The sequence below is a fragment of the Oryzias latipes genome, chromosome 22 (genome assembly GCF_002234675.1).
Source record: "Oryzias latipes chromosome 22, ASM223467v1".
Lineage (NCBI taxonomy): Eukaryota > Metazoa > Chordata > Actinopteri > Beloniformes > Adrianichthyidae > Oryzias > Oryzias latipes.
This window is the reverse complement of record NC_019880.2, coordinates 6,448,261-6,472,611: the sequence shown is the minus strand read 5'-3', so window position 1 is coordinate 6,472,611 and position 24,351 is coordinate 6,448,261. Positions and strand designations below refer to the sequence as shown.

Below are 24,351 nucleotides of genomic sequence, written 5' to 3'. Positions count from 1 at the left end.
GAAGAAAAATGAAGCAGGTAACAAACAGACAATGAGTTGGAACAGGAAAAAATAAAAACTCGCAAACCGTTAAAACACTTTTAAAATTCCATGACTTTAAAAAAGTAATCTGGACATTTCTTTTTCTTCTGGATCAATGCTTTATTAAATCTTTGGCATTTAGTCCACAAAAATAACAAGAAACAAGGATAGGATGTTTTTTCAAAAACTGAATTTATTTTAGATGCTACTTTAAAAAAAAGCTGTGTTCTTTGCTTTCTTCTCGTAAAAAACAAAACTCTTTTTAGATTGACCCCAACTGAGTATGTAAATTGCATTTTATGTATTCAAAATCCCTTACAACCCATTGTAGATGAAAGTTTTTTGTTTGCAACCGTTAGATACCTGGATAAATGTAAATATGGAGCTGTGCAGTTAATTCAGAATGTATACATTAATATAATGATAAAAATAATTTTGTTGTCGAATTAGTTAAAAATGTATTTTTTATGGACGGATATCTTCCGCTCATCTTCGTGTCAGAATATCATCTTTGGATATAATATTACTCATCTCAGCAGATCTGGTATAATTGTTACAAAGCTTAAAATAATAACTTATTTAAATCAGCGCTTGTATCCCCCACTTTCTCCACCTCTCTTCCTTTTATTCTCTAACACCTCCCACCTAACATTCTTCCCCTCTCCCTCCCCACACACACTAAATGTAACAAATTAATAAAAAATAATAAATAACAAAAAGGGGTTTCTACAAATGTACACTCTGGTTTTTTGAAGATATATAACCTCTTTTTGTGATAGTAAAACCTGTCCAACACAAAAGGCCTTCAGCTCTAATCTGTTTGCTCAGTTGTTGGACAGAACAAGTTGGAAGAAGAAAAAAACAAGTTATTTTTTTGGTTAACCCAGACCTCTCCACAGCGCCCTCCTTTCAGAAGAAAGGCTCTCCCGCATCTCTAAAGCTAAAAAAATAAAATAAAACCAAAATTACAAAAATGTTCTCTTTTTTCAGGTTTCAGTGCAGTGGTTGAATCAAGCTGTTAAAAGACTCATAGACCAGTTCAAAGTTCTTCTAAAATTGCTTTCTGCAAAGTTTCTTTTCTTCTTTGCTTAGAAGAAAGGACATACTTTTAATTTTGAAATACTTTTTTCAATTTTCTAATCATTAAAGTTGCAAAGTATATATATTTTTAAAGGTATCTTGACCTTATTTAAAGAGAAACCATTTTCTTTCTGGTCTTTGTAGAAACAGGACACATGTTTGTGACAACCAGTTGCTTAGCAACCACTTGTCAACAGTAGCTAAGCCGGACAGCAGTTTACCAGGTTAAATTACTCCTTGTTTTCTTTTTTGTTTGTTTTAGTTTGGTTTTAATTTTGTGGACATTGTTTGGAAGACACACCGCGGGTAAATGTGGAAGAAAAAGAGGACGGAGCTAAAAGCAGAAGCCTTCACAGTGAGAGCCAGCATGGAGAATGCAGTGGTGAGTGCAGATCACAGCTCAAGCAGCACAAAGACTCGACTGTTGGGGTTCCCTCTCCATCGGGGTGCTGCATGTTTAACTGATAGCTTAGGTCATTTGTGACCTGTTTCAGTGAAAGGAAAAATAACTTTTTGTCAAAAAAAAAGGCTTAAGAAAATTTTGTGTCTTTGAACAATTCAATTAATAAAAAGCAAAGTGAAAACTGCAACAGTTAATGGAACAGTTAAATTTGAACATGAACTTTACTTTTTATATTCGTGCGATATTAGGAGTAAAGAAAAAATAAAAAAGAAAAGAATGAAAAAACAGTAAAACTTCCAATTTGAATGATGAAAAAAATCAATGCATGTAGTAAAATATTTTTTTAATATGGCATTAGCTAAAAAATTGTGTACATTTTTATATAATATATGATTTTAGGATTTATCTGTTTTATTGGATATTTGACAAACTGTTTCCTTATGTGTTGACTCTTGTATACCAAGAAACAAAAAAATAAAGATATATAAGAACAAAGTCATACCATTTTAAGAAAAAGACGATAATGTACTTGAATAAAGTTACAAAATGAGAAAAAAGTCACAATTTATATGAATAAATAAAAAACAAGGAAAAAGGCCAGCTTTTTCAGAATTAAAAATGGTTGTTTGAGACTCAATCCACGTTATGTACCAATTAAATCCAACAATGCACCTATTTATGGTGATGTCATAAGACTTTAGTTTATCATAGGAATCCATGTGTCTTAATGCATTCAAACCTCTGCATCTATACTGCTGAGGGCATAATGACAGGGTCGTCCACCAGAGATCCTTGTGGGTAAAGAATCCTTTTCTGAAAAAGTCCGGTTTCCTTCAAATTTTTTTTTAATATCTTCATACTTACAATAAGTTTACAGTAGCTCAGTAAAAGCTTTAGTACTTCCTTTTGGCTGAAGTATCCACTTACAATGGGTTCTACGTCTCTCATCCAAAATTGTTTCAATGTTTTTGTTTTTGTTTTTATTTTTGTCAGCAGTCTTTTGCCTTATAAATTTCTAACTTTAATCATCTCAAAAATTTTTTAATTTTCTTATAAAACTATAACTTAATTTTTGTAAAAAAAAATCAACTCTTTTACTCGGATTTTATGAGTTTTTTTCTCATAATTTTTCGACTTTGTGTTCGTAAAGCTTTGACTTTATTCTCACATTTATTTATTTATATTTTTATGGTGCTTGTATGGTTTAAACTTAGTTCAATTGATGGATTCATTCTGTGAGACAGCCCCCCCCCCCCCATTTCATTTACCGCAGATGAAGACAGATCAGGGTCTGTAATAGGTTGTCTCGCCTAAAATTATGGTTTTTATTGACTTCATAGACATGAATGATTCATTCTGTAAAAATATTTTGTTTTAGTAAGAAGAAGGAAAACAATTTAAAGAGATCTGTTTCTATTTTGGAGTCCTGTTTCTGTGACATGAATGTCAGAAACACAAATCCTAATTTAACTTGGATAAGGAAAAGTTCCTGAATGCAGGAAAACCTAAAACTCTTTAATTGCTCAGAATATTGTGAAGCTACAGTAAAGAATTAGCTTTTACTGATGTTATTCATCAGATCCAGTAATGAACACAGGCTCTTTGAAGACCACAAAAAACAAGTCTAAAATAGAAAAACTATACCTTCCCTTTTATATTCTCTATCTTAAAAAGGTTGACTTCTCATTTGTACTTCAATACGAGTTTAATTGGATTTTCTTATTTTAGAAATGATTAAAAATATACAGAATTCCACCCCCTCCCATTAAAAAAAGGCCTTATTAAATGTACACAACCCAGCATGGGCTTGGGTGATAAACTGATTTTCTCTTTCTTATCCGGCATAGAGCCTTGAAAAAAAAAAAAAAGGACAGTTGGAGGGATCATTTACCATCTCCTACCTTTTAAGGACAGATCTCCTGTCCAGAGCTTTTACAGAGAAGACTCTTGCACAGCCTTTTGATATTCTCAACCTCCCTGGAGAATCTGTGCCACAAATATTGCAAGCTGGCTGGCTAAATTCTTAACAGAAACTGTTGCATTTTCCAGGAGCTTGCAACTTTGACTCTTTTTTTTTCTTGCTTTCCTGTGGTCACAGACACATCACCCCTGAGAGGGCAGCTTTGTGTGCAGCTGTGATTTGTAGGTAACAGCAAGGCCATTCCAGGTCTTGAAAGGGTATGGGAACTTGAAGCATAGGCTTATTAAGCTTTGAATTATTTGTGGTCATAGAAATTGGATCAATAGTCCAGGCTCCTGCAACTCTTATCCCTTTTTCTTATTTTTTCTCCCAGTGATCCATCCTAAAGATTCAAAAACAGAAAAAAAATTGGATTTTACATTGTGGTGGGAGGTCATCACCTTCTGTTACAGAAAGGAAAGCAAAGCTGTTTTATTTTGTGCTGCAGCTTTTTTTCTCCCAAGTTTACAATAATAAACAAGTGGTATAAAAACTAGAAACTAGGGAGCAAAACTTTTAGTGTGGTTTTCAGACAAAACAGAAATCTGAAAATGACATGGGATTTAATTACACATGAAAAAGAAAAATCTAAATAAAAGTACTAATTAAATGGTTTGACAAGGTTCATAAATTTTGTTTTTCAAACTATTATACCGATGCCAAACCAACTAACTGTCTAGCAAAAATCCTCCGTCCTAAACAAAAGATTTAAAGACAATATACAATTAAAGTCGCGAGCAGCGTTGTTTGGCCCGCAGGCGCTACCTCCTGCCTTCGCTGCCTGTCTGCCCCGCCGTTCAAAATCTACAACTTCTAAGTCCAACATTTTTTCTTTAGTAGCTTGTCATTGATGCCTGAGAAGGTACAAGACGATAGATAAAAATCTCTTGGACGGGTTTTCATTTGTATCTGTTACAAAAGGTGCTTTTTTTTAAATTCAAGATGGCGGCCACCACCAAAGGTCAAAGGTCAGTGAAATGTCTGTGGTCGTTGTAGACTTATGATAGCAGCATGTGTGTGAAATTTTGTGAAGATCGCTGGAACAAAAGTTTCCCTTCCCATATTGTGATAAAATGTGAAAATCACCAATTCTCGGAGTTTGCCACAAAATGGCTGCCAAGCCATTGGTCGTTTGGCCATCCCATAATAATTTCAAAACTTTCTTTGGATATCCTTGACCTGTGTGTTTTGGTTTCGTCACTGCATTTTGAAATATTTTTTTCTGGCCCTGTGGATCTTTTAGCCCATTCATCTTTTTTTACGGTATTGCTCGATGTGATGTCATCATCTTGGATTGGGGGGGGTTCGTTCACTTAATCAAAATTCCCTTTCACCGGGTACTAGGTATGTGCAAATTTTGGTGAATTTTCGAGTATGTGGGGTGGGGGGGTGGGGGTGGGGGGTTAAAAGGTGCAGACAGTAAGCACAATAATAATGAAACAAAGCAGAAACACTACAGATGTTTTTTGCAGTTAGAACCGTCTATGTCTTTGTTTGTATTTTGTGTTTTACTACACACTGTTCATGTCTTTTCGGGTTCCTTTGAGGGCTTTTTGAACCTTTTTGAGTTTTTTTTTTCCGTCGTTGTGAACACATTATGGTCTGAGCAGTCCTTGACTGCTGCAGATAATCATAATTATTATTTTAGAAGCACTACTCTGAGAAATATTTTCAAAAGTCAGAAGTGATTCAAAATGGATAAAACAAGGTAAAAACAATGCTGTGCTAACTTTAGTCTGACAGTGAAACTGTTTGGATAATCTGGTTAAATACTGTAACCACATGGTGCCACCTTATTCCAGTTTTTACCTTGTGCCGTATAAAAAAACATCTGTGTAAAGGCTAAAAAACGAAGCCAAAAGGATAAACAAAATACTGGTACAACCTGGTTTGATTCAATTATGAGATTCACTCCTTTACGAATGAAAGTTCAGGATTTTAAACGAGCAGTGTTCGTTGGTCCAAACAAAATTTTAAAATAATTTTCTAACTTTTACTTTTATTTCCATCCCAGAAACTAATCCAACAAAGTATGTGATGCTACACCTTAAGCAATAATTGTTGAGTTATCAAATTGTTTAAGTTTGGTATAGTCTAATTTTTTTGCTGTCGAAAAGGCAAAAAAATAAAAGACATGTTTTACAGCACATTATGTCAACTGTTTTTTTTACGTTTAGCTTATCCCAGTTGCTTTTCTTTTGACATGAAACACAAAAAGCTGGAAGCAGAAACAAACTTCTAAAAATACAGGCGTGCAATATGTTTAATGACACTTTTTGCACTAATATTTCTGTAGATGAATTACATTTAAACGATCAGACTGATAACATTGACAATGGTTTTTCTGCAACTGAATTATGCAGTTTTACATTGACTGAACTGCACATTTTCAGCAAAACGAGTCTCTAAACCCAACAGCAGCTTCCCTGAGACTGGTATAACCTTCCTCTCTGTCTGCAAACTCCTTTGATTCAGTTCTACAAGACCTGTTTTTGATGAGAAACCTGGGCTGTTTGAATATTATTACACTAGAAACCCCCCAAAAAAGATGTGATTACAAAAACACTGTTTGCTAGTTATCTTTCAGTTGCATTGTTATAAAGCAGTTTTGGTTTAATATGTTTCTTTATTATTATAGTTTTATATAGGTTTACTGAGGTTTAATTCTTGAGCATATTTTAGGTTGTTCATACTCAAACTAGTGGGGGCAGCAGCTTTTGTTGGTGGTGAAAACAACATTTTTAATGAGATTTACAAATAAAAACTAAATTAAATGCATTTAGGCAGGTGAAAAAGAGTGAGATCAACTACATTGAGTTTTCCTGTCTTGTCCTTTTCTTTTTCTTTTAAAAATAGGGTTTCTCAAACAGCTCCACTTCTGTTTAGTTTTGCAATCTGAAGGTTCCCCCTTTTTTTGTAAAATATGCAAAAAAAGACAAATATAAAGGGCATTACCTTTTCAGTGGAAACCCTCAGACTTTCAAAGGTCATGTTTTGTGAGGCAAAACGCAGCTTTCATTGAATGGTGTATTTTAGGACAATCTGCAGACTAGAGATAAAAAAGAAGAGAAAAGCTCCGAACTTCAGCCTGATGGTTGCATGAACGGTTGGATTCATTAATGCAGTCTACTAACTGCTCCGTAAAGCTCAAGCGATCATTTACCATGACTTTTCATGACATCTGGTTGGAAGGTTTCCTGTTTTGAGTCCACACAAGGATTATATTTGAGTAAAACTGTGGTGTGAAAAGACTTTGACTAAAAGCTGATGCAACCTTTTTTAAGTAAGATACGTTGGCATTCTTATTTAAATCCATTTTCTCTAACTATATAATCGTGACGAGACAATTTTTACTGCGAGAGTCCAGATTGTATTTTGCCAACTTCATCTTGTGTTTAATTTCCCCTTCAAGATGGTGTCAGAGCAGCGTTGGCTTTCATAATAGCTATTTGCCTTTGATGCTCTAACCCCTGAGTGCCGTCCTAATAGATGAATTCATCTGAAGAAATTAAACAGGTGACAGTTTGGAATTGATTCTTGATTAAGTTTTAAATGAGTCTAGTATTTCTGCGCTACCTGATTAAATGTAATGTCAATATAAAATGCTACACAAACCTTGCTGAAAAGCTGTCCTGCATATGAAATGGTTTAGGATGAATCCAAAATGATTATTTTCCAGCTTCATGGTTACAGGTTAAAGCTTAGTTAAAATGGCTGAGACATGCAGAAAGACAAGTCAATTTGATATGCTGTGTTTGTTTCTTCCTTCCTCCCCTCATGGCTGCTAATCTTCTCACATTTTGACATTTTGAAGCCTGCAGGAAGTATTCTGGTTTATTTAAGGAAGAAGTGAGACACTGTAAAATAATCAGCCTTTTGGGTTAGCTGTTATTTCCATTAGTATTTATCAAGCACATGGCCTGAAGGCCTTTAGAAGACACAATAGCTTCCTTTAAAAAACACCCTCATAGTTCCATCCTTTGTTGAATTCTGTTGACCAAAATTAAAGGCTTTTGAAACCTTTTCTGAATGTATTGTTGTGTGCATCAATGATCAACAGACCGAAGAAGGATCTGAAGCCTTCGCACACGGATGCTGCAGAATCTTTGAGTAGTTCAGGCCCGTGGAGGGTCAGAGGGAGGAGCAGGCACATCTTAAGGGTGTTTCTTACAGCGCAGGTGTGTCTAACAGTTCTATGTGGCTTGTACGGCCACCTTAAGGGACGTCTGAAAATGGAACGTACCATTGTCATGCATGTGGTATGTAAGGGTTAATGGCCGACGAAGTGTGCGGTTACTACTTTTTAACGCACGCCGTGGAAGCCTGAACCGTCCGACGCGAAGCGGAGGACGGTTGCTTCCGCGAAGTGCGTTAAAAAGTAGTAACCGCACACTTCGAAGGCCATTAACCCGCTTATACCATGGTCACTTACAAAAGCAATACATATTAACCAGGTTTTAGTCCTTAATTCTTGTTTTTTTTTTTCGATTTGTATCACTTTTCTCATAAACAGCGTACTATTTGTTACGTGATGCGGCGCATCGCGCCGCATCACGTAACATATAGTCCGCGTCGCGCAGCACCACCGCTGCAGTTAAGATTCGGCGATATATATATGCTGATCGTCCCGATGGGTTGAATAAAGCATCAATTCAGAGGGAAAGTTAATCGCTTACCGCTTGTTTTTGCCCAGATGATGAAGCAAAAGGTTGTTTTACAGAAGCCGGCGCAGTGATACAAATCATTTAAGCTAGCCGACCGGAACCTCTTTTTTCACCGTGCGGTTATCAGGTTTTAACGCATACCCAGCAGCCAATCAGAATCGAGTATTCAACCGGACCATGGTATAACTTGAAATATTCATAAGGATAATTGTAAGTTACATGCACTCATCACGTATGGGTGTTGGTGCCGTTTTTACTGGCAGCGCACAACTGCCGCACGAACGGGGATGTGCATGTGTTACACAAGTGTCTATGGGATGGCAACACTTCTAACATGCACTTATCTCATGAACAGCACTAACGGACCTCTTGCGCAGTGCACAGGATTTTAGTAACATCCATACATCTGTGTCTTACCTACTTTACCCTTACTTACCCTTATTTGTTGTTTAGGGTTGGGTATGAATTCCTTCTCTACTCACTACTTAATGCACCATATACTGCCTCCGCCAAGTCTCAGTCAAAAGCTAGATTGCATCAAAGCTCACAACACTGGAAAATATAGACCACAATGGATTGCGTTAGAACGATCTTTCTTCAAAAATAAATAAATAAATTATTTAAAACATCAGAGTTTTCATCTTCAAAACACATTGGATTCATAAATGGTCTTTATAAAAAGTGCATATGTATTAAGTTTCAGCTTTGGTATATTGGTGATTAGAATCAGAATCAGAATCTTTTATTGTTATTATGCAGTGCACAACAGTGACGTGCAGTCAGGAGAGGCAGGTGAGGCACAGCCTCACCTGTCATTATGGGAAGAAAAGAGAACAAATAAATTCAATTATTATATTTAATCAGTAAGTTGTGCTTTGCGGTCATTTTCCATTTAAATGTACCATTTTTGGGTGTTTTTTCTTTTCAAAATCGCTGAATTTCCGCATTTGCCGTTCAGATACTAAGTGACGTGCGATGAGGCACCAGCCCGCTGAGCCTCACCTTGGATTGCGCAATACCTATGCAGTCAGACGGTACTGCTGTCTCTCTGTATGTCGGTTCAATCACTTGTACTATATGAGCTGAGTTTAAATAATTTAGCAGATGTATATGATGCACAGTGCTTGTTTTTATAAATAACTGTATGTGAGGGACGTGTTTCTTGTGCTGAGCGCTAAACGACGGCGAAAAAGCCGCTGGGTGAGGCCAGCAGTTCTCGTGCCTCATGTTGCAGTTCTCGTGCCTCATGTTAGGGGGCGCCGGTGAGCCCTGAGATTATGACGCTAAAAAATACTAGAAGAAGTGATAGGAAGCGGCAACTCATTTTCTTCAGAAGGAGCGGCGTATGGACTTTATTTACAACTAAAGGTAAGACGATAATAACGTTTGTGCTTTTTTCTATGCTGCAGTTTGTATATGAAAAAAAACATGTTGAAATTATATTTTAAACAAAACTTTAACTGTTGTCAATCAAATGGTGAATAAGCTACTCAGTTATTTATACTCATGGTTCATATGTTTGTAAATCTGACTGATGACGTCAGTGCCTCACCAGCCATTAACCTCACCGCACGTCACTGGTGCACAATGACATTTTTTCCAGCCGCTCTTTTCCAACAATATTGAAAATACAAATAAACTAATACATAAGACTGTACAGTAGAACGGGATGAATATTGTACATATGAGTGGATATTCCACATATAGAATGAATATTGCACACATGACATGAATATTGCGTACTTGATTTAAAGTGCAGCCAGAGCTTTGTCAGCTGTGTAGTGACAGGGGATTAGTTATGTTAAGTTCTGGTGAGGGGGGGAGTGTTGTTGACACAATTGTGTGATGGGGCATTGGGGGTGGATGGACCTCACACCTCTGGGGAAGAAGCTGTTTCTCAGTCTGCTCGTGTGGGTTCTGATGCTCCGTACCTCTTTCCAGAGGGAAGAGGTACAAACAGTTGATGTCCTGGGTGGTTGGGGTCTGCAGCTATACCTCCGTTGGCCCTCCGTCGGACCCGGCTGTCGTACACTGAGTCGAGTTGAGGGAGAGGTCCTCCCACAATCTCCTGTGCGGTTTTCACCACCCGGGCCAAGTCCTTCCTGTCTTGAGCGGGGCAGCTCCTGTACCACACCGTAGCACACAGACAGAGGATGCTTTCTATGGTTGCTCTGTAGAAGTTCCCCAGAATTTGAGATGAGAGTCCAGTCCTTTAAAGCTTCCTGAGGAAGAAGAGTCTCTGTTGAGCCTTCTTCACCAGGTGGGATGTGTGCAGCGACCAGGTGAGGTCAGATGTGATGTGGATCCCCAGGAACTTGATGTGGTCCTCCACCTCCTCACCATGACTGAGGATAGCACCTTCTTAGACCTTCTGAAATCCGCAATGACCTCTTTGGTCTTGGAGGTGTTCAGGATGAGGTTGTTGTCAGCACACCATCCTCTTGTTGGTGGTGTCATTGGCAAACTTTAAAATAGTTTGTTTGATGAATGGCAGAGCAGTCATGGGTTACAACAGAGTGAAGAGGGCCGGGCTGAGGACACACCCCTGTGGTGTTCCTGTGCTCAGGATCAGTGTGGATGATGTTGAGTCCCCGATTCTCACCACTTGGGGCCTGTTGGTGAGAAAGTCCCTGATCCAGAGGCACAGAGAGGCACGCAGTCCCAGGTTGTGAAGCTTCAGTGTCAGCTTGTCCGTGATCACAGTGTTGAAGGCTGAACTGAAGTCTACAAACAGCATCCTGACATAGGTGTCAGTATACTCCAGGTGGGACAGGGCAGCATGCATGGCTAGTGAGACCGCATCCTCTGTCGATCGGTTCTCCCTGTAAGCAAACTGACGACTGTCTGGAGTAGCCGGGATGATGTCCTGGATGTGGCTCAGGATGATCCTCTCGAAGCACTTCATGATCACCGGTGTCAGAGCGACTGGCCAGTAATCATTGAGGTACGAGACCGATGACTTTTTTGGCATCGGCACAATAATGGAGGACTTGAGGCACACAGGAACTGAGGTGAGCTGCAGGGACCGATTGAAGATGTTCAGAAAAACTCCAGCCAGCTGGTGCGGACATAGCTTCAGAACCCAGACTGAAACCTTATCTGGTCCTGCAACTTCGCTGGTGTCAATCCTCCTCAGAGTGGAGCTCACTTGATGAAGCTGCAGGACGAGAGGCTGGGACTGCGGTCAACTTGGAACAAAGAGCGGCCTGCTAGCTCCACCACGGCGTTAGGAGTGTTACTATCCAGCCAGGTTTCTGTTATGATGGCCACACAGCTGTCCATCCTCCTTACGTTAGAGAGGAAGAAACTAGGGAGAGCTGGTCAGTGTGGGTTAGCATGTAGCCTAGCGCGTGCTCCGCTTCTCTTCCCTCGCTTTTGTTTATGGTGTCTCCTCCGTCTCCTTGGCCGCAGGGGGGTATGGTGAAGGCCGTGATAGTCCGTTGGATCTCGGGTGATAAAAAGTCCGGCTTAGAGGAAGCATTAAACTGACATTTCCTACCGATTTGAACTAATTCCGTACTGCTGTTCTGAATAAAGGTTTCCAGTGTCTGCAGCACCAACAAAAAGATGAAAAAAACAAACAAAAGCAGGGAACCCTGAGCCGCTGCGAGTACATGCGCCGCCATCTTCTTGTGATATCATACCTAAAAGAAAAAAAGAGTACAGCGTTTGATTTGCCTTAAAATCCAGGGCACCAAGTCGCCCCGCACTACATTTTTTTAGGAGTTAGGCAGTAAGGAAGGAATTCAGACGTTTCTTGTTGCCCGCTGCATGCCCTTAGAAAAAAAATGTGCATAAACAGGTAAACAGGTTTGTGTGCGATTGGAAGAATTTCTGACCAATCAACATCAACCTTCATGTCCGTGTCTGTGATTAGCTGGCTTTGATGGCACATTTGGAATGCGGTGCCCTACTTTTGTTTCGAGTGCACAAGAGACTGAATTTCTCGCAGGTGATTTTTTTTTTTAAATTATACGTACTTTTCAGTTTCAAGAGCAAACATTGTTTCATTTGACAATGTTTTGAGTTTCAAGTGCATTTTTCTGTTTCAAGTGCAAAAATATTTTGAGCACAATTTTTTATGCTCAAAACAGTGAGTATTTTACTTGGAAAAATAGCTCACTGAGTGGTCTATGACCTTGACAGCGCAGTTGTGACTAAGGCATAAGACTGTTTTCTAAAATCTATTTTTTTTATTTTGCCTTGACCCTTTAAAAAATTCAACTTATAGATACATTTTTATGAGCTGAAAACAACATCACCCAGCAGCAATACTCACTTTTGGGAAAGGGCTTTTCATTATAACCTCAGAAGAGGTGTTGGCTAATTTTGTCCATCACATTTTCTCCCCATGAGTTCAGTTGACAATTAAATTGGGGTGTGCGTTTGTGGTACTTTTCTCCAAGTCCTTGTTGGCTGCATTCTAATTAGGTAGCTTTTAATAGAAAATGTTTATTGCTCCTAGCAGGGCCTCTATTTTCTGCTCTAGACTTAATTAGCCCTGTGTCTTGTGACAACCAAGGCAGAGGACATCTAGACCGTCTTTTTTTCTTTGAACAATGTCCTTCTGAATTCAAAAGGAAGTACACAGTACTTTGGCCAATTTACCTAGTAACAAGCTGTGACATTGCGGCTGGCAATAGTTTCACCTTTTAGGCTGGAGTGTTTGTTAACACGTTTTTACTGTCGAAAATCAAATTTAAATGACTTAAATTGTCCAAAGACTTGCTGGAGATAGCTGTGTGGCAAAATATGATACTGTAGTCATCTTTTTTTCTTTAGGAACGAACCTGTAATGTAATTTCGGGCTGACTTGAGCTCAGCCTTTAACAATTAAAATCAATGCTGTTACTTTTGAAACATCTGTATGGATGGAAGAAATCTGAAAATTCACAGAGGAATACTTCTGCATGGAGCAAATCTGTAAGCATGGAGCAAATCTGTAAGCAAAAAGAATATCAAATTAAATTAGGAGGTCCAATAAAATCCTTCTACAGATACACAAAACAGGTAATGTGAGTTGATTTTTTTTTGAAGAGCAGAGTAGGGGTTGAGGGTGGTTACAGCCTATTCTTAGGACATGAGAAACAAGTGTGAAAAGTTGATGTCCCCACTTATCAGGTTTCAGCACATGCTGTACAGTTTTCAAGGCCAGTGTCTCTCATACCAGCTTTACACACCGTGTTCCCAATGGGATGCATTGGTAATGATAAAAAAGGGACATAAAAACATTTAACTTAGTACATTTATTAGGGGTATACGCTAAAATCTCAATTCGGTTTAATTCAGAATTTCATAGGGCTCGGTTCAGTACATTTCGGTTCGGTATGCTGTTTAACAAATCTGCCTGATATGAGCTGCTATTTTATGAACTATTATTTTATTGTTATTTATTGTGTGTGTTTTGCTGCCGCACACTTGAATTTCTCCCTTCGGAGATTAATACAGTTTTCTATCAATCTATTTTCGGTATTTTTCAGTACAAAAAACTAAGGCAGAAAAAAAATTACTTGCAAATTGCATTTATTGGTTTTACATAACAATAAATGAAATTGACCTATGTAGGTGATTTGCTTACTAAAATAAGAAAAACTATTAGCTCCCAGGAACCAAAAACTTTGGAAAATTAACACTGGCCTGAAAAAAACCCTTTTAACTTGCACAATTTTTTTCTTGCAGACTCGATTGTTACAAGTCGGGTGATGCCGTTTTAAGTTTGTAACAGATTGGATGTGTTACTGTGGCATACGTTATCTTTGTGTAACAATCTCAACACACAGCATTTGACTTATCCAACTGTCTTTTCCTTTCATGGATGCTGACAACAAAGCCAAAGTGTTCCCACACAGGGGAGCGTAAGGAGATGGGGCCTCGTGTCTGCATTAGCCACATGTTGACATGCTTACTGTCCGTCACCTAATAGCGCCTCGGAGGAAACTCACGGCCAACATTACTCCCGCTTCGGCGCAAAGTTAAAACTGTGGCGACCTGGGAGTTAAGCCCCGCCTATAGCCACTCTCTCTTTGAGACTGTTAGAGGGCATGTGGAGTATGGGACAAGGACAGTCAACGCAGCTAGCTAATTAGCAGCTCGGCTCTCGTTTCCTCCCTACGAGTGACAAAGCAGCTGTGTCGTTACAATGCAAGTGCGGTAAAAAAAGAAAAAATGTACCGAAACAGTACAGAAGTGAACCGAACCGAAACTAATGTACCAAAATGGTTCGGTTCAACTACGTATATTGTTACACCCCTAACATTTATAGGACTTTTCTTACAGTCACTTAGGATTTTTTAAAGTTATTTGTGTGTTGGTCTATATTCCCATATTTTAGTTTGTGAGTAGTGTGCATCATACTATGTTAAATAAAAGTCTATGTCTAAATCAAACCCTGTTGAAGTGCCTTCAACCTTTGAATGCTGAAGCTTTCACTCCATTCTTTAGACTACCGTAACTCTTCAACCATTGACACAATTCTCGTAATTCCAGCAGATTGTGAAGCACAGAAAAGCAGCCTAGTGCTGATATTCATTGGGATATTCATTAACAGCCTACAGTGGGGAAGAGCTTATGCAATCAACGTTAATGAGCTGATGCTGTTGCAAAGAAAAGCAGCTTTGCGCCTTTACCCATCCCGGTGGAAAGTTGATATGAAAAGCTGCTTTTCTCTGCAGCTGATTTACGTCGAATGCGAACGATTACGGTTGTTCAAAGTGTGTGTTATTTAGGTGTCACTGGTGACATCTTCAATGTTAACGAGTTAAGATTACAACAAGTTAGCTGGTTCTTCACTAGTGTCGGTGATCATTTTGACAAATGCTTGCCAGAATTCTCTATGTTCCAATATGACAGTGAATGGCCTACATTTGTGACAAGCCACACATTTAGAGCCTCATCATTGTTGTTAGATCTATGATAATACACCTCATAAAATCAAGGCGCAAGAATTTATACAGTCGCAATGGAGGAAAGTCAAAACACACATTATGATGAAATAAACCCCATTTGTGGCACAGTCGATAGTCTGTGAAACTTAATTTAAATGGCTGAGTGACACTGCATCCTCACTTCTGCATGCAAAGTCAAAACATTTAATTAACACTGAAAGCCAAACAAAATAAAGGTAAAGTCAAAGTCCCATTAGTTGTCACTCACCTTGGTGTGTGAAATGTGTCCTCCACATTTCGCCCATCCCCTGGGGGAGCGGTGAGCAGCAGACACAGCCGATTATTTAGTGGTTTAACCCCCCCAATCCAACCACTTAATGCTAAGTGTCAAAGCAGGGAGGCATTTGGTCCCATTTTTAGTCTTTGGTTTGACTTGACTGTGGATTTGAACATAAAACCGTACAGTCCTAAAGCAGACACTACCACTAGCCCACTGTCTACTAACAAAAAATTCCAACAACTCAAAGCTTTACTAAATGAAAGAGCACTTTTGCTCACTGCTTGTCCTCCAGTGAAATGTCATTGCAACATTAAAGCCACGTGAAACAATCAAAATCATCATAAAGGCTTTGTTTTTAAAAAATAAAACACACCCTCCTTTCTTCATGAGTTACCAATAGTTTATCTGTGCGTTTCCCTTCTATCAGATTTATCAGTTTGTGTTGCCATTAGCGGCTAATTTCTCACCAACAGTTTGATTTTGTTCTTCTTTTTTGCATGCTCCAATGCCAAAAACAAGTCATTAGTGGAACGGATTATTAAAGTAATCTGGCATTTTGTGATAAAAGCACCAAGTTTGCCACGGATGAATCTAAGGATCCCGTAAGGGGTCGCCACAGTGAATCAGCTTTCACTGATTTGCCCAAGTGGTTTGGCAGAGATTTTTACGCCAGATACCTTTTCTGGCCTAACACTTTATAATTATCCAGGCTGGGGACCGGCACAGGGTGACCCAGACTTGAGCCCCCTTGTGGCCACATAGTTGGGCAATAGCGTGAAGGGTCAAAACGCATTTTGTGCAATAGTGCCACAAATTGTATAGACTGGGGCAAAGGGTTAGTCATGAATAAACCGGCTAGAGCATAAAGCTATGCCATTCTCACACTTTGCCCCTGAACCATTTTAAAGTTTTCATCCAATCACAGATGCTGCATTACGTGTAAAGCCTTCCAGCTGGCCTTGGTGTCACAGATTGGATGTATTATTGGCCATTACAGCTGTCTGTCTCTGCTGTTTACTGCGTACACCAGCCTCGTTTTGTTGAATCTGCAGGCCTCAGGCAGATTTCATAGAACCTGATGACACAAGCAAGCTAAAATAAGATTGGATAAAAACTCTATTGTCTGGAGCTGAACCAGGTGGATGTAAAATGACTATAAAGAATATTCTTTAATAGGTTTAAAAAGCTCAACATATTCCTTTATTGGAAAAAAAAACAATTAAATTGACTTTTTGAAATGAGTTTAGGCCACCTTGCAGGACCTGACGGCCCACCGCTGGCTTACATTATACACTTGACCACAGGGTCGCATGTGGCAGCTCACATACTGCCTGCATCAACACAATGGGAACCACTGGAAGAAAAATCAATTTATCCGACAAACTCAGTTGTTCCAATCCGGTAATGCCAAATGGCAGCATTTTTTCTCTCTCGCCACCCTTTACTTTGAAAATCCTTCAAAGTCACCATCAGTGCAATAACATTGGCCTGACCTTTCCAATTTTGCTGTCAGGCTTTGAGACCAAAATGTTCTATATGCATGTAATCCCTGAAGGAAAAATGACAAAAGCCACCATGTGTTATTGATCCACTGCGATTTTGATCTCGTAATGGTGTTTACAAGAACGTGTTGGGTTATAATGTATTTGCGCTTGTAAATATTGACACTTTTACTTTTCTAAAGAAAATAGAGATAGTATTTTAACAAAACGGCAGCATTAACATGAACATTCCCCCTCTTGTACACCAAATGCAATTTAAAATGCACAGCAGCAGACTTCATAGACGATGCTCTGGGGTGTGGGGCTCGTTCCCCAGCGCCAAGACAGTATACCGGCAACCCTTTGAGATAATTTTCCACCAAGGACTACTTTGCTGCTTAGCTCTTGCTATGTATCCATCGCTGTGCTCCCAGTTGAAGGGATGCTGGAGGCAAAAAGCTCTGCAGCATGCTGGAGATGGCTGGGAAAGGGGAGGACTGGAAGGCAAAACTACTCTCATACTGTCAGAAATGATCCACATCTGTGCCTGACACCCGTCTGCTCCAGTCTCCGCAGCTCATTATGCTTCTGGAAACAAAATTCACTAAGGAGTGTTTGATCAATACTGCATGTTTTGGGAAAAAAAGGGACAGGGAACCCAGTCAGGAATGATGTTATTACCTGCTTTCCCTTCCTGTCTGTGTCTTTATATAACCTATACTACTCTGTATTCCTTTTTTACTTTCTCTTTCCCCTCTCACTCCCTTAAGACAGAGAAGAACAAAGAGCGAGGGGAGAAAAGGAGGATAACCTCTTGCCCCTTATCTGCAGAGCACACCAGAGCATGTCTGGCCTCAGACACCGCTTTGCCTGTCTTTTGAAGGAGCTCATCTACCTTTGATTTCAGCCAAATGCTCATGCGCAGTGACAGATGCTTAACTTTCCATTTGCCACTTTGACATTCAAAGTGTTATGTATGTAGTCAAACCTTAGAATCTAGCATGTTCTGCTGTTCTTTGTGTCTCTTTAACCATCTCAACTGTTGATTAACATATCATCTGAAGGTCAACTCCAATGAAAAACGTGTTTTTGGTGTTTTAACGTGTTCTTGTTACATTTTCCTCTTGGAAGATGTATATAAGGAAAATTAAGATTAAAATTGCATTTCTGAGAATTTCATTATTCAACTTGGCGTCTGGCTCAAAATTGTACTGCTGGGTAGCTCCAATAACGCTCGCCATTTTTGTTGTGCTGGTTGGGGAATGTTATGGATGATGGGAAATGAAGAGAGGCTTACTACTCACCAGCAGTCCACCCCACAACTCAGAGGTTTCTTATGAACTACTGCTGCTGTGCAGAAACTGTGTGTTTTTAGATATTGGCTAAAAACAGTTTTGTTAAAAATTCACAAAGAACGCTTTCACAATAGATTACAATATTATGTGAGAGGGACTTTAATTTAATTATTTTTCTGTACTTATGAATAGAAAAGAGGGCAAGAATATAGAAAATCATTAAAAATGACAAGTGTGGTTTTTTTTATTAAATCAGTAAAGATTCAACTGATGAGGTGTTTAAATGGGTAACAATTAAGCATCTCATGGTCTACAGGGAAAAGAGAAAAGGATTTCATCTATAAAAGAGTTTTGTACCACAGTGCGAGCAAAAAAAAACAAAAACAAAAAAAAGATGCTTTTTTGCTGGAAGAATATTTTTCCCATTTAAAAGTGACAGCCTCACAGGTCCGGTCCAAACAGCTGTAATACTCGCTCGAGGGGACATAACTGACCACGCTGCGTGCCCTGACTTTGGCTTTAGGCCTGTTTGCCTCTTTTCCTTAATTTCAAATTGAAAGTGATGGAAATCAGATTTTCTCGCTTGAATTATTCAAGAAACACGTCGTTTTTAATTTCAGTAATAAACTGCTGTTTACAGTTATATGTCCAAACATGGCACTGTAATCCCAGCAAATGGAATGCATACAAAAATTAACCTACATGACTCAATTAATTAATTTTTCTTTTTTTTTATTGATGTAAATCCATGTGTATGTGAGGCCACCGTGAAATAACTGGGATACATGCTTTGTGTGTATTTTTAATTTTTCTTTTGCTTAATCAATGTAAACATGCAAAGTAAATTATCTGGGGTTTACCTTGACTTTCTGTGAAGAGAATTTACGTTTGGAAGTTTTTTCCCCCTCGTTCTTTCTGGTTTGGCATTCAGTTAGCACGTAGCATGAGTGAATATTTCCCTCGTTTGCCAAGCAGGCTGATTCACTGCGTGCCATCATCTGAACTGTGCTTTGGCGATATGAATCAGCCAGTAGGGCTCTGTAAGCACAAGGCTGCCCTGCTGCCTGGCTGATAAGTGGGCCACACGGAGAAGATGGAAAATACTCGGGGCGTTCTCCTTCTCTTCTTTTTTCCTCTTTCATTTCTAACCCCCCACCCCCTCTCACCCTCCCACCTCAAACTCTTTCTTTCACATCCTGTTAATGCCCCCCCCCCCCCCCCCCCCACATGCACGCAGTTGTTTTAAGTCATAGGGTTAAACAAGAGAAGACAGACAACAGCGGGGTGCCCCTCGGAGCTTGCTCTACTTTTTGAAGTTTCCCTTTAAAGTTATCCTTTTTGCACAATGTTCAGTTGTAGGTGGCTGTCACCCGTTTCATCCTGATATCTTTGTAGTGACATGGGCTGCGTTGTTTTATCTTTACGTAGAGGTGTCGTCGTTTTTCATTACAAACATAGCTTACCTTTGTGCCTGTGTGCATGATCCGCTTGGTTCAAAAGCTTTCAACAGTCCTGTTAGCTCGAAACAAAAGACTTTGTTGTCTTATATCAGTCTGAGGTTTTCTTGTCCAGGGAGGGCTCTTCACTCATTTGTTTTTTTTATGACCTTGTTTGTTAATAGAAATCACTGGGAGACACGTTGTGCTTTTTGCTGATGAAAAAATAATAAATTCCTGCCCAAATATTGCAGATTTATCCTCTGGTGTTTTTAAATCTGTATTTTATTGGTATGTATTTTGCCTGCAGAGGGAACAAAAAGGATATACGTTTGACAGATGATTCATTTGAAAATAAAAATGGCTCCAAAAGACTGAAATTCCCCCATCATCATCTGTTTTTTTTAGTCTTGGATCAATTTCGGGGGAAAAAAAGCTTGCTGTGATGCCTGTGGCACTGATGTGCAAGCTGACCTTATCAGTGGAGTCTCTGCTTTTCTTTTCCATCCTCTGGAAAGTGGCCTCGTGTCTGGAGCTAGATTTCAATAACATTTAAAACCAATAATAGAGGTGAAATGCAGAGCCAGCCAGGGAAGCAGGCAGGTGGCCACTTCTTTTGCTTTTGTTTTGCTGCCTCAGTAAACAGGTGATGCAATGCAGCAATGTGCAGTGGCACCTTTGTCCCTGAACAAATGCAACACAGCAAAGTGATCCCCTGCAAGGAGGGTCGGGGCTAAGGATGAAGATAAATATGGAAAAGTTCAAGAAATGAAAATGCTAATGGAAAATCAGCAGAGGTATTTTTTTTTGGTATAGGGTGTGGAAGCAAAGAGCTGGACCAATTAGAATAAAGGAGCTTGTTTCAATCACTTCCTTCAAAGTCTCTCTCCCATCGTCTTTTGATCTCTTGTAATGGCGTTCCCAGTAGTCTTTTAATTAATTATTGATTATCCAGTCTTTGTTTTTTAGGACATAGTTTCTGTAGAGAGGCAGCAGCTCATTAGAAATTTATCTTCTTAGTTGTGGGCATGGGCATAAGCGCAGAGCAACCCCCACCCCCTCTATTCTTCATTCATAACCCAGAGCTCTTTGTTCACAACTTCTCTCGTTAGCTTACAGCCCCTCGCGGCCCCAACCTAACATTACCAAAGCAACAAAACTGGCGAGCGGTATTGGAGCTTTTCAGACGTACAGTTTTGATCCAGATTCCAGCTCAGATGAGGGAAACCAAGACATACATGGATCTAGTCGTCTACATGTGGACGCATCTGAATGGAGCATAGCGGGGAGCTTGTGGACTATCCAGCGTATTTTTCAAGTGGAATCTTTTTTGTCTACTCCTGATTTGTTCCAATTTAAATAAAGAATCACTCGGAAATGCTGTTTTAAGCTTTGTTTCTTTTTACACACTGTATGTCCTCCATTATCAGAGTAATGCCACAAGAACATGTCATAAACACCAAAAACACGATTTTCATCTGAGTGAGTCTTTAAATTTTCTGGTTTATGCTTGAAAATAGACCAAAAACACCAGTAGTTTTAATATTTCTTCACATCTGCAATCTTTTTTGTTGTTATTCTCCATTAGATGTATCTTCTCTTTTTCCCCATTTAAGTTCTTTTCTGCTTTTTTTTGTCTCTCACTGCTTTTCCTCTTGCTCTACTCATGGCTCTGCATCCCTTTTGATTGCTTCCCTTGTGCTTTCCCCTGTGCTTTTTGACTACTCTATTCTGCTGTGTGTGTCAACATCAGACAGCAGAGCCATGGAAGTGCCATACTAATAAGGTTAGAAGGAGCATCTCTGTTTCTCATGGTGACACTTTTATAAATGGCAGGAGCACAGGGCCCAGCCGGTGTTCAATCACCTCTGCAGGGGCTTGCCCATGGGAGACCAGCATGTGTGGCCTGTGAGTGAAAGTCCACATGTATGATTGCAGGTTTGTGTGTTGCCTCCTCCTGCAGCGGCCAGGTTTAAGGTGGATAGAGTTGAAGTGGACAAAGCATGAGAGAGGAAACAGATCTGGAGGCAGAGTGAAGATGAAGGGAAGAAATGACAGCCTTGAGCTCATCTGACCACTTCTGCCTTATGTGTCTGATGTGTGAACCAGAGTCCCATAAATCATGCACTTAGAAGGACTTTCTAGCACCAATCTTTACCTTCTGTCATACTTTAGGTTGATGGTATAGCTTTTAATAATGACGGGACTTGTTCAAATTTTTTAGACCTTTTTTGTTTGGATTTATTGAGGCCTTAACAGGTTAGCGGACTACAGACGAGAAACATAATCTTTCACTATGACTTTTCCCTATTGGATAAAATCTGAGTTTCTAAAAAAAACATTTTTGAAACATGTTTCTTGAAAAAAAAAACGTTTTTTGACTAAGGGTCATTGTTTTCTTTTGACAAATTCCTTTAAAAAAATACAGCTTCTGTCAAAACGTTTCAGTAAATTTACTCATTACATAAACTCAGTTTATCATAATCAGGAAGTAAGAGTCAATACTGCGTTAAAATATTTCATTTCTCTTTAAGTTGCTTAACAGTGAGTCCCAATTGTTCAAAATTTGATGCAAACTCAGAGGGACCACATGTTGCAGTTCCTTTAAAGGCCACTGGAGGCAGGAAAGAAAGAAGCCTCTTTCCATCAACTCTTCTATTAGAAAGTCTAAATTCACACAAATAATTTTAGAACTTTTTTTTTTATTTTTTTTCAATCAGTTGATTTTGGGTGTGTATATCTTTACCTCGAACATGATTGAATACACATCTCAATACATGGTCCACACGTCGATGCTTAAGATTCAAGCTTGTGGCGATATTATACAGTCCAGTTCCTAAAATGAACACAGTCTAGATACATAATAGTTATGTAAAACCAAATGCCTTTCAACAGAGAAATAGCTGGTGCTTTTTATTTTAAGCAACAAAAGTAAAATGTCTAAAGGACCAGCTTCAACATTAAAACATGGCATTTTGGGTCTTTTTGTCTGTTTCGTGCTTTGCGGTTAAAAAAGTGTCATTTTTATTTATGAAGGCAGTAATTGTGGTGCAGTGAAAAATAAAAAAGGTTATCAGATGTTTAGTGCCATCCAACCCGAACATCCACACACACATTCCTCACGGTGGTTCACCTTCATTTGGCTTACATTGGTAGAGGCTAGCTGGTGAATGGACGTCTTTTTGTTTGCATCTCAAGTACATAAAAAGGCAAAGAGAGTAGAGACAAAACAGGAACAGAAACTAAGTTTGACAGAAACCGATTATTTTTACTTCCCGTTCGATTTCATACCTTTTTATCGACATAATCTTGTTTGAAACTGGTTTTCAACTGATACTGTTGCTGCCAGTGCTAGATCGATTTTTTCAAACGTATCTTTATCTTCTACATCCCTAATTGTTTTTGTCTGTTACTGCTCAGATTTTCTGCATTGTTAGAGGGCAAGTATATTTGATTGGCAGGTGGGTGGACTGAACTGAACTCTACTTTTACCATGTGCCGCCCAACTGACCCTTTTTGGAATATAAATGAGGAGGTCAACTCAAGTCAATAAACTCATCCCATTTCAGGCTTTGATTTAAAGTTGTAGAATCCTTTTGGTGACATCACAGATTATCCGAAAAGCCATGGCTTTCATTCTATATGTCTCCAGAAGCTTCATAAACAATGCAGCTGGGTATAAAAGTAAATGATTGCTGGTGTGCGTTGCCTGTCAGTGCCGATAACCAGAGAAAAAGCAGCGATGTGGCTCTGATGCTTCAAACACTTCCACACCTATGAGCACAGGCTGCTGAACTGCAGTGTCATCATTCCTGACCAGAAAAGCTGCTCAGCCAGTCAATGCAGTTGGAGCTCCCTCTCCCCTCCCTGCCCAGTTGATGCTATTTTTAGCTGCATATGCAGTGTGGCTTCACTGCCGACGTAGCTAGCTGGATATTAGGGCTTTTTTTCCTCTCTTTTTTTTTGCTTCTGCAGGCTGAAGCAGCACTGATCCAGCAAACCTATAAGCTTCCTGCTTCCACAGCAAGGGATGCAAAACACACCCTGCTGTGACGGGAATGAACACGGTTAAAGTGAAAAGCTGGAAAAGTCATAAAAGAAGAAAAATAAAAAAAAAGAAGCTTCCTGGATTATTGTGACTAGATGATGAACTGATACTGAAAAGGCTGTCCCATGCATTCTGAGTTTAAACATTTCAAGCAATTACATTTTAATTAAAGAGAGTGAAAGGAATATCTTTTTAAAGCCAGACTAAACAAAGTTATAATAATTAAAAATGGCTCTGTAATTAAAATTAGACAAAAAGAAAAGCAGCTTTTGTTGTCTCTTAAAGCCTGCTAGAGTAGCTGACACAGCTAAAAGCCTTTTTTTCTGCACGTTACATGCTTTGTTAGTCATGGACATTTTGTCTCGTTTGTCTTTCTCCTGCAGGTATGCAAACCTGCGCCTATTAATTCAGCATAATAATATTTAGTATTCCCCTGCATGGTAAACAAATGCTCCAAAAGGATTCATTTGAAATGACTGCACTGCAATCCCATGGTGCATTAGGACTGTTTAAATGCAGGGAGTGCTCACTGAGAGCCACTAGGGGGTTGCTGTGATAATTTCTTTTCTCCTCTTGTTCCTTTAGGCTTCATCACGCCGACACCGGCTTACAGTGAGCAACCCGAACTTTGTTGCAGTCACGTTGCATCATTAGTTGGTGGTTATTTAAAACATTTACCAAAGCAAAATGTTGCTAAATTTGTTTTCTAAATCTGTGTACAACAGACAAAAGAAATCATGAATTCTTTTTAATGTCTACCAAGTTTGATGCCAACATGAGGAGGTTGTTATGGCAACAT

General features: G+C 39.2%; 1 protein-coding gene across 1 annotated transcript in view; it reads left to right on the top strand.

Annotated features, from left to right (window-relative positions):
• The first annotated feature begins 1,266 nt into the window (after window positions 1-1,266).
• The window catches only part of pacrg (parkin coregulated), a 160,537-nt gene continuing 137,452 nt past the window's right edge, over window positions 1,267-24,351 (top strand). Inside the window, exon 1 of the mRNA XM_004082184.3 lies at window positions 1,267-1,483. Within this exon, the coding sequence (XP_004082232.1) occupies window positions 1,412-1,483 (72 nt within the window). The 5' untranslated portion in view covers window positions 1,267-1,411. The remainder of the gene's footprint in view (window positions 1,484-24,351) is intronic.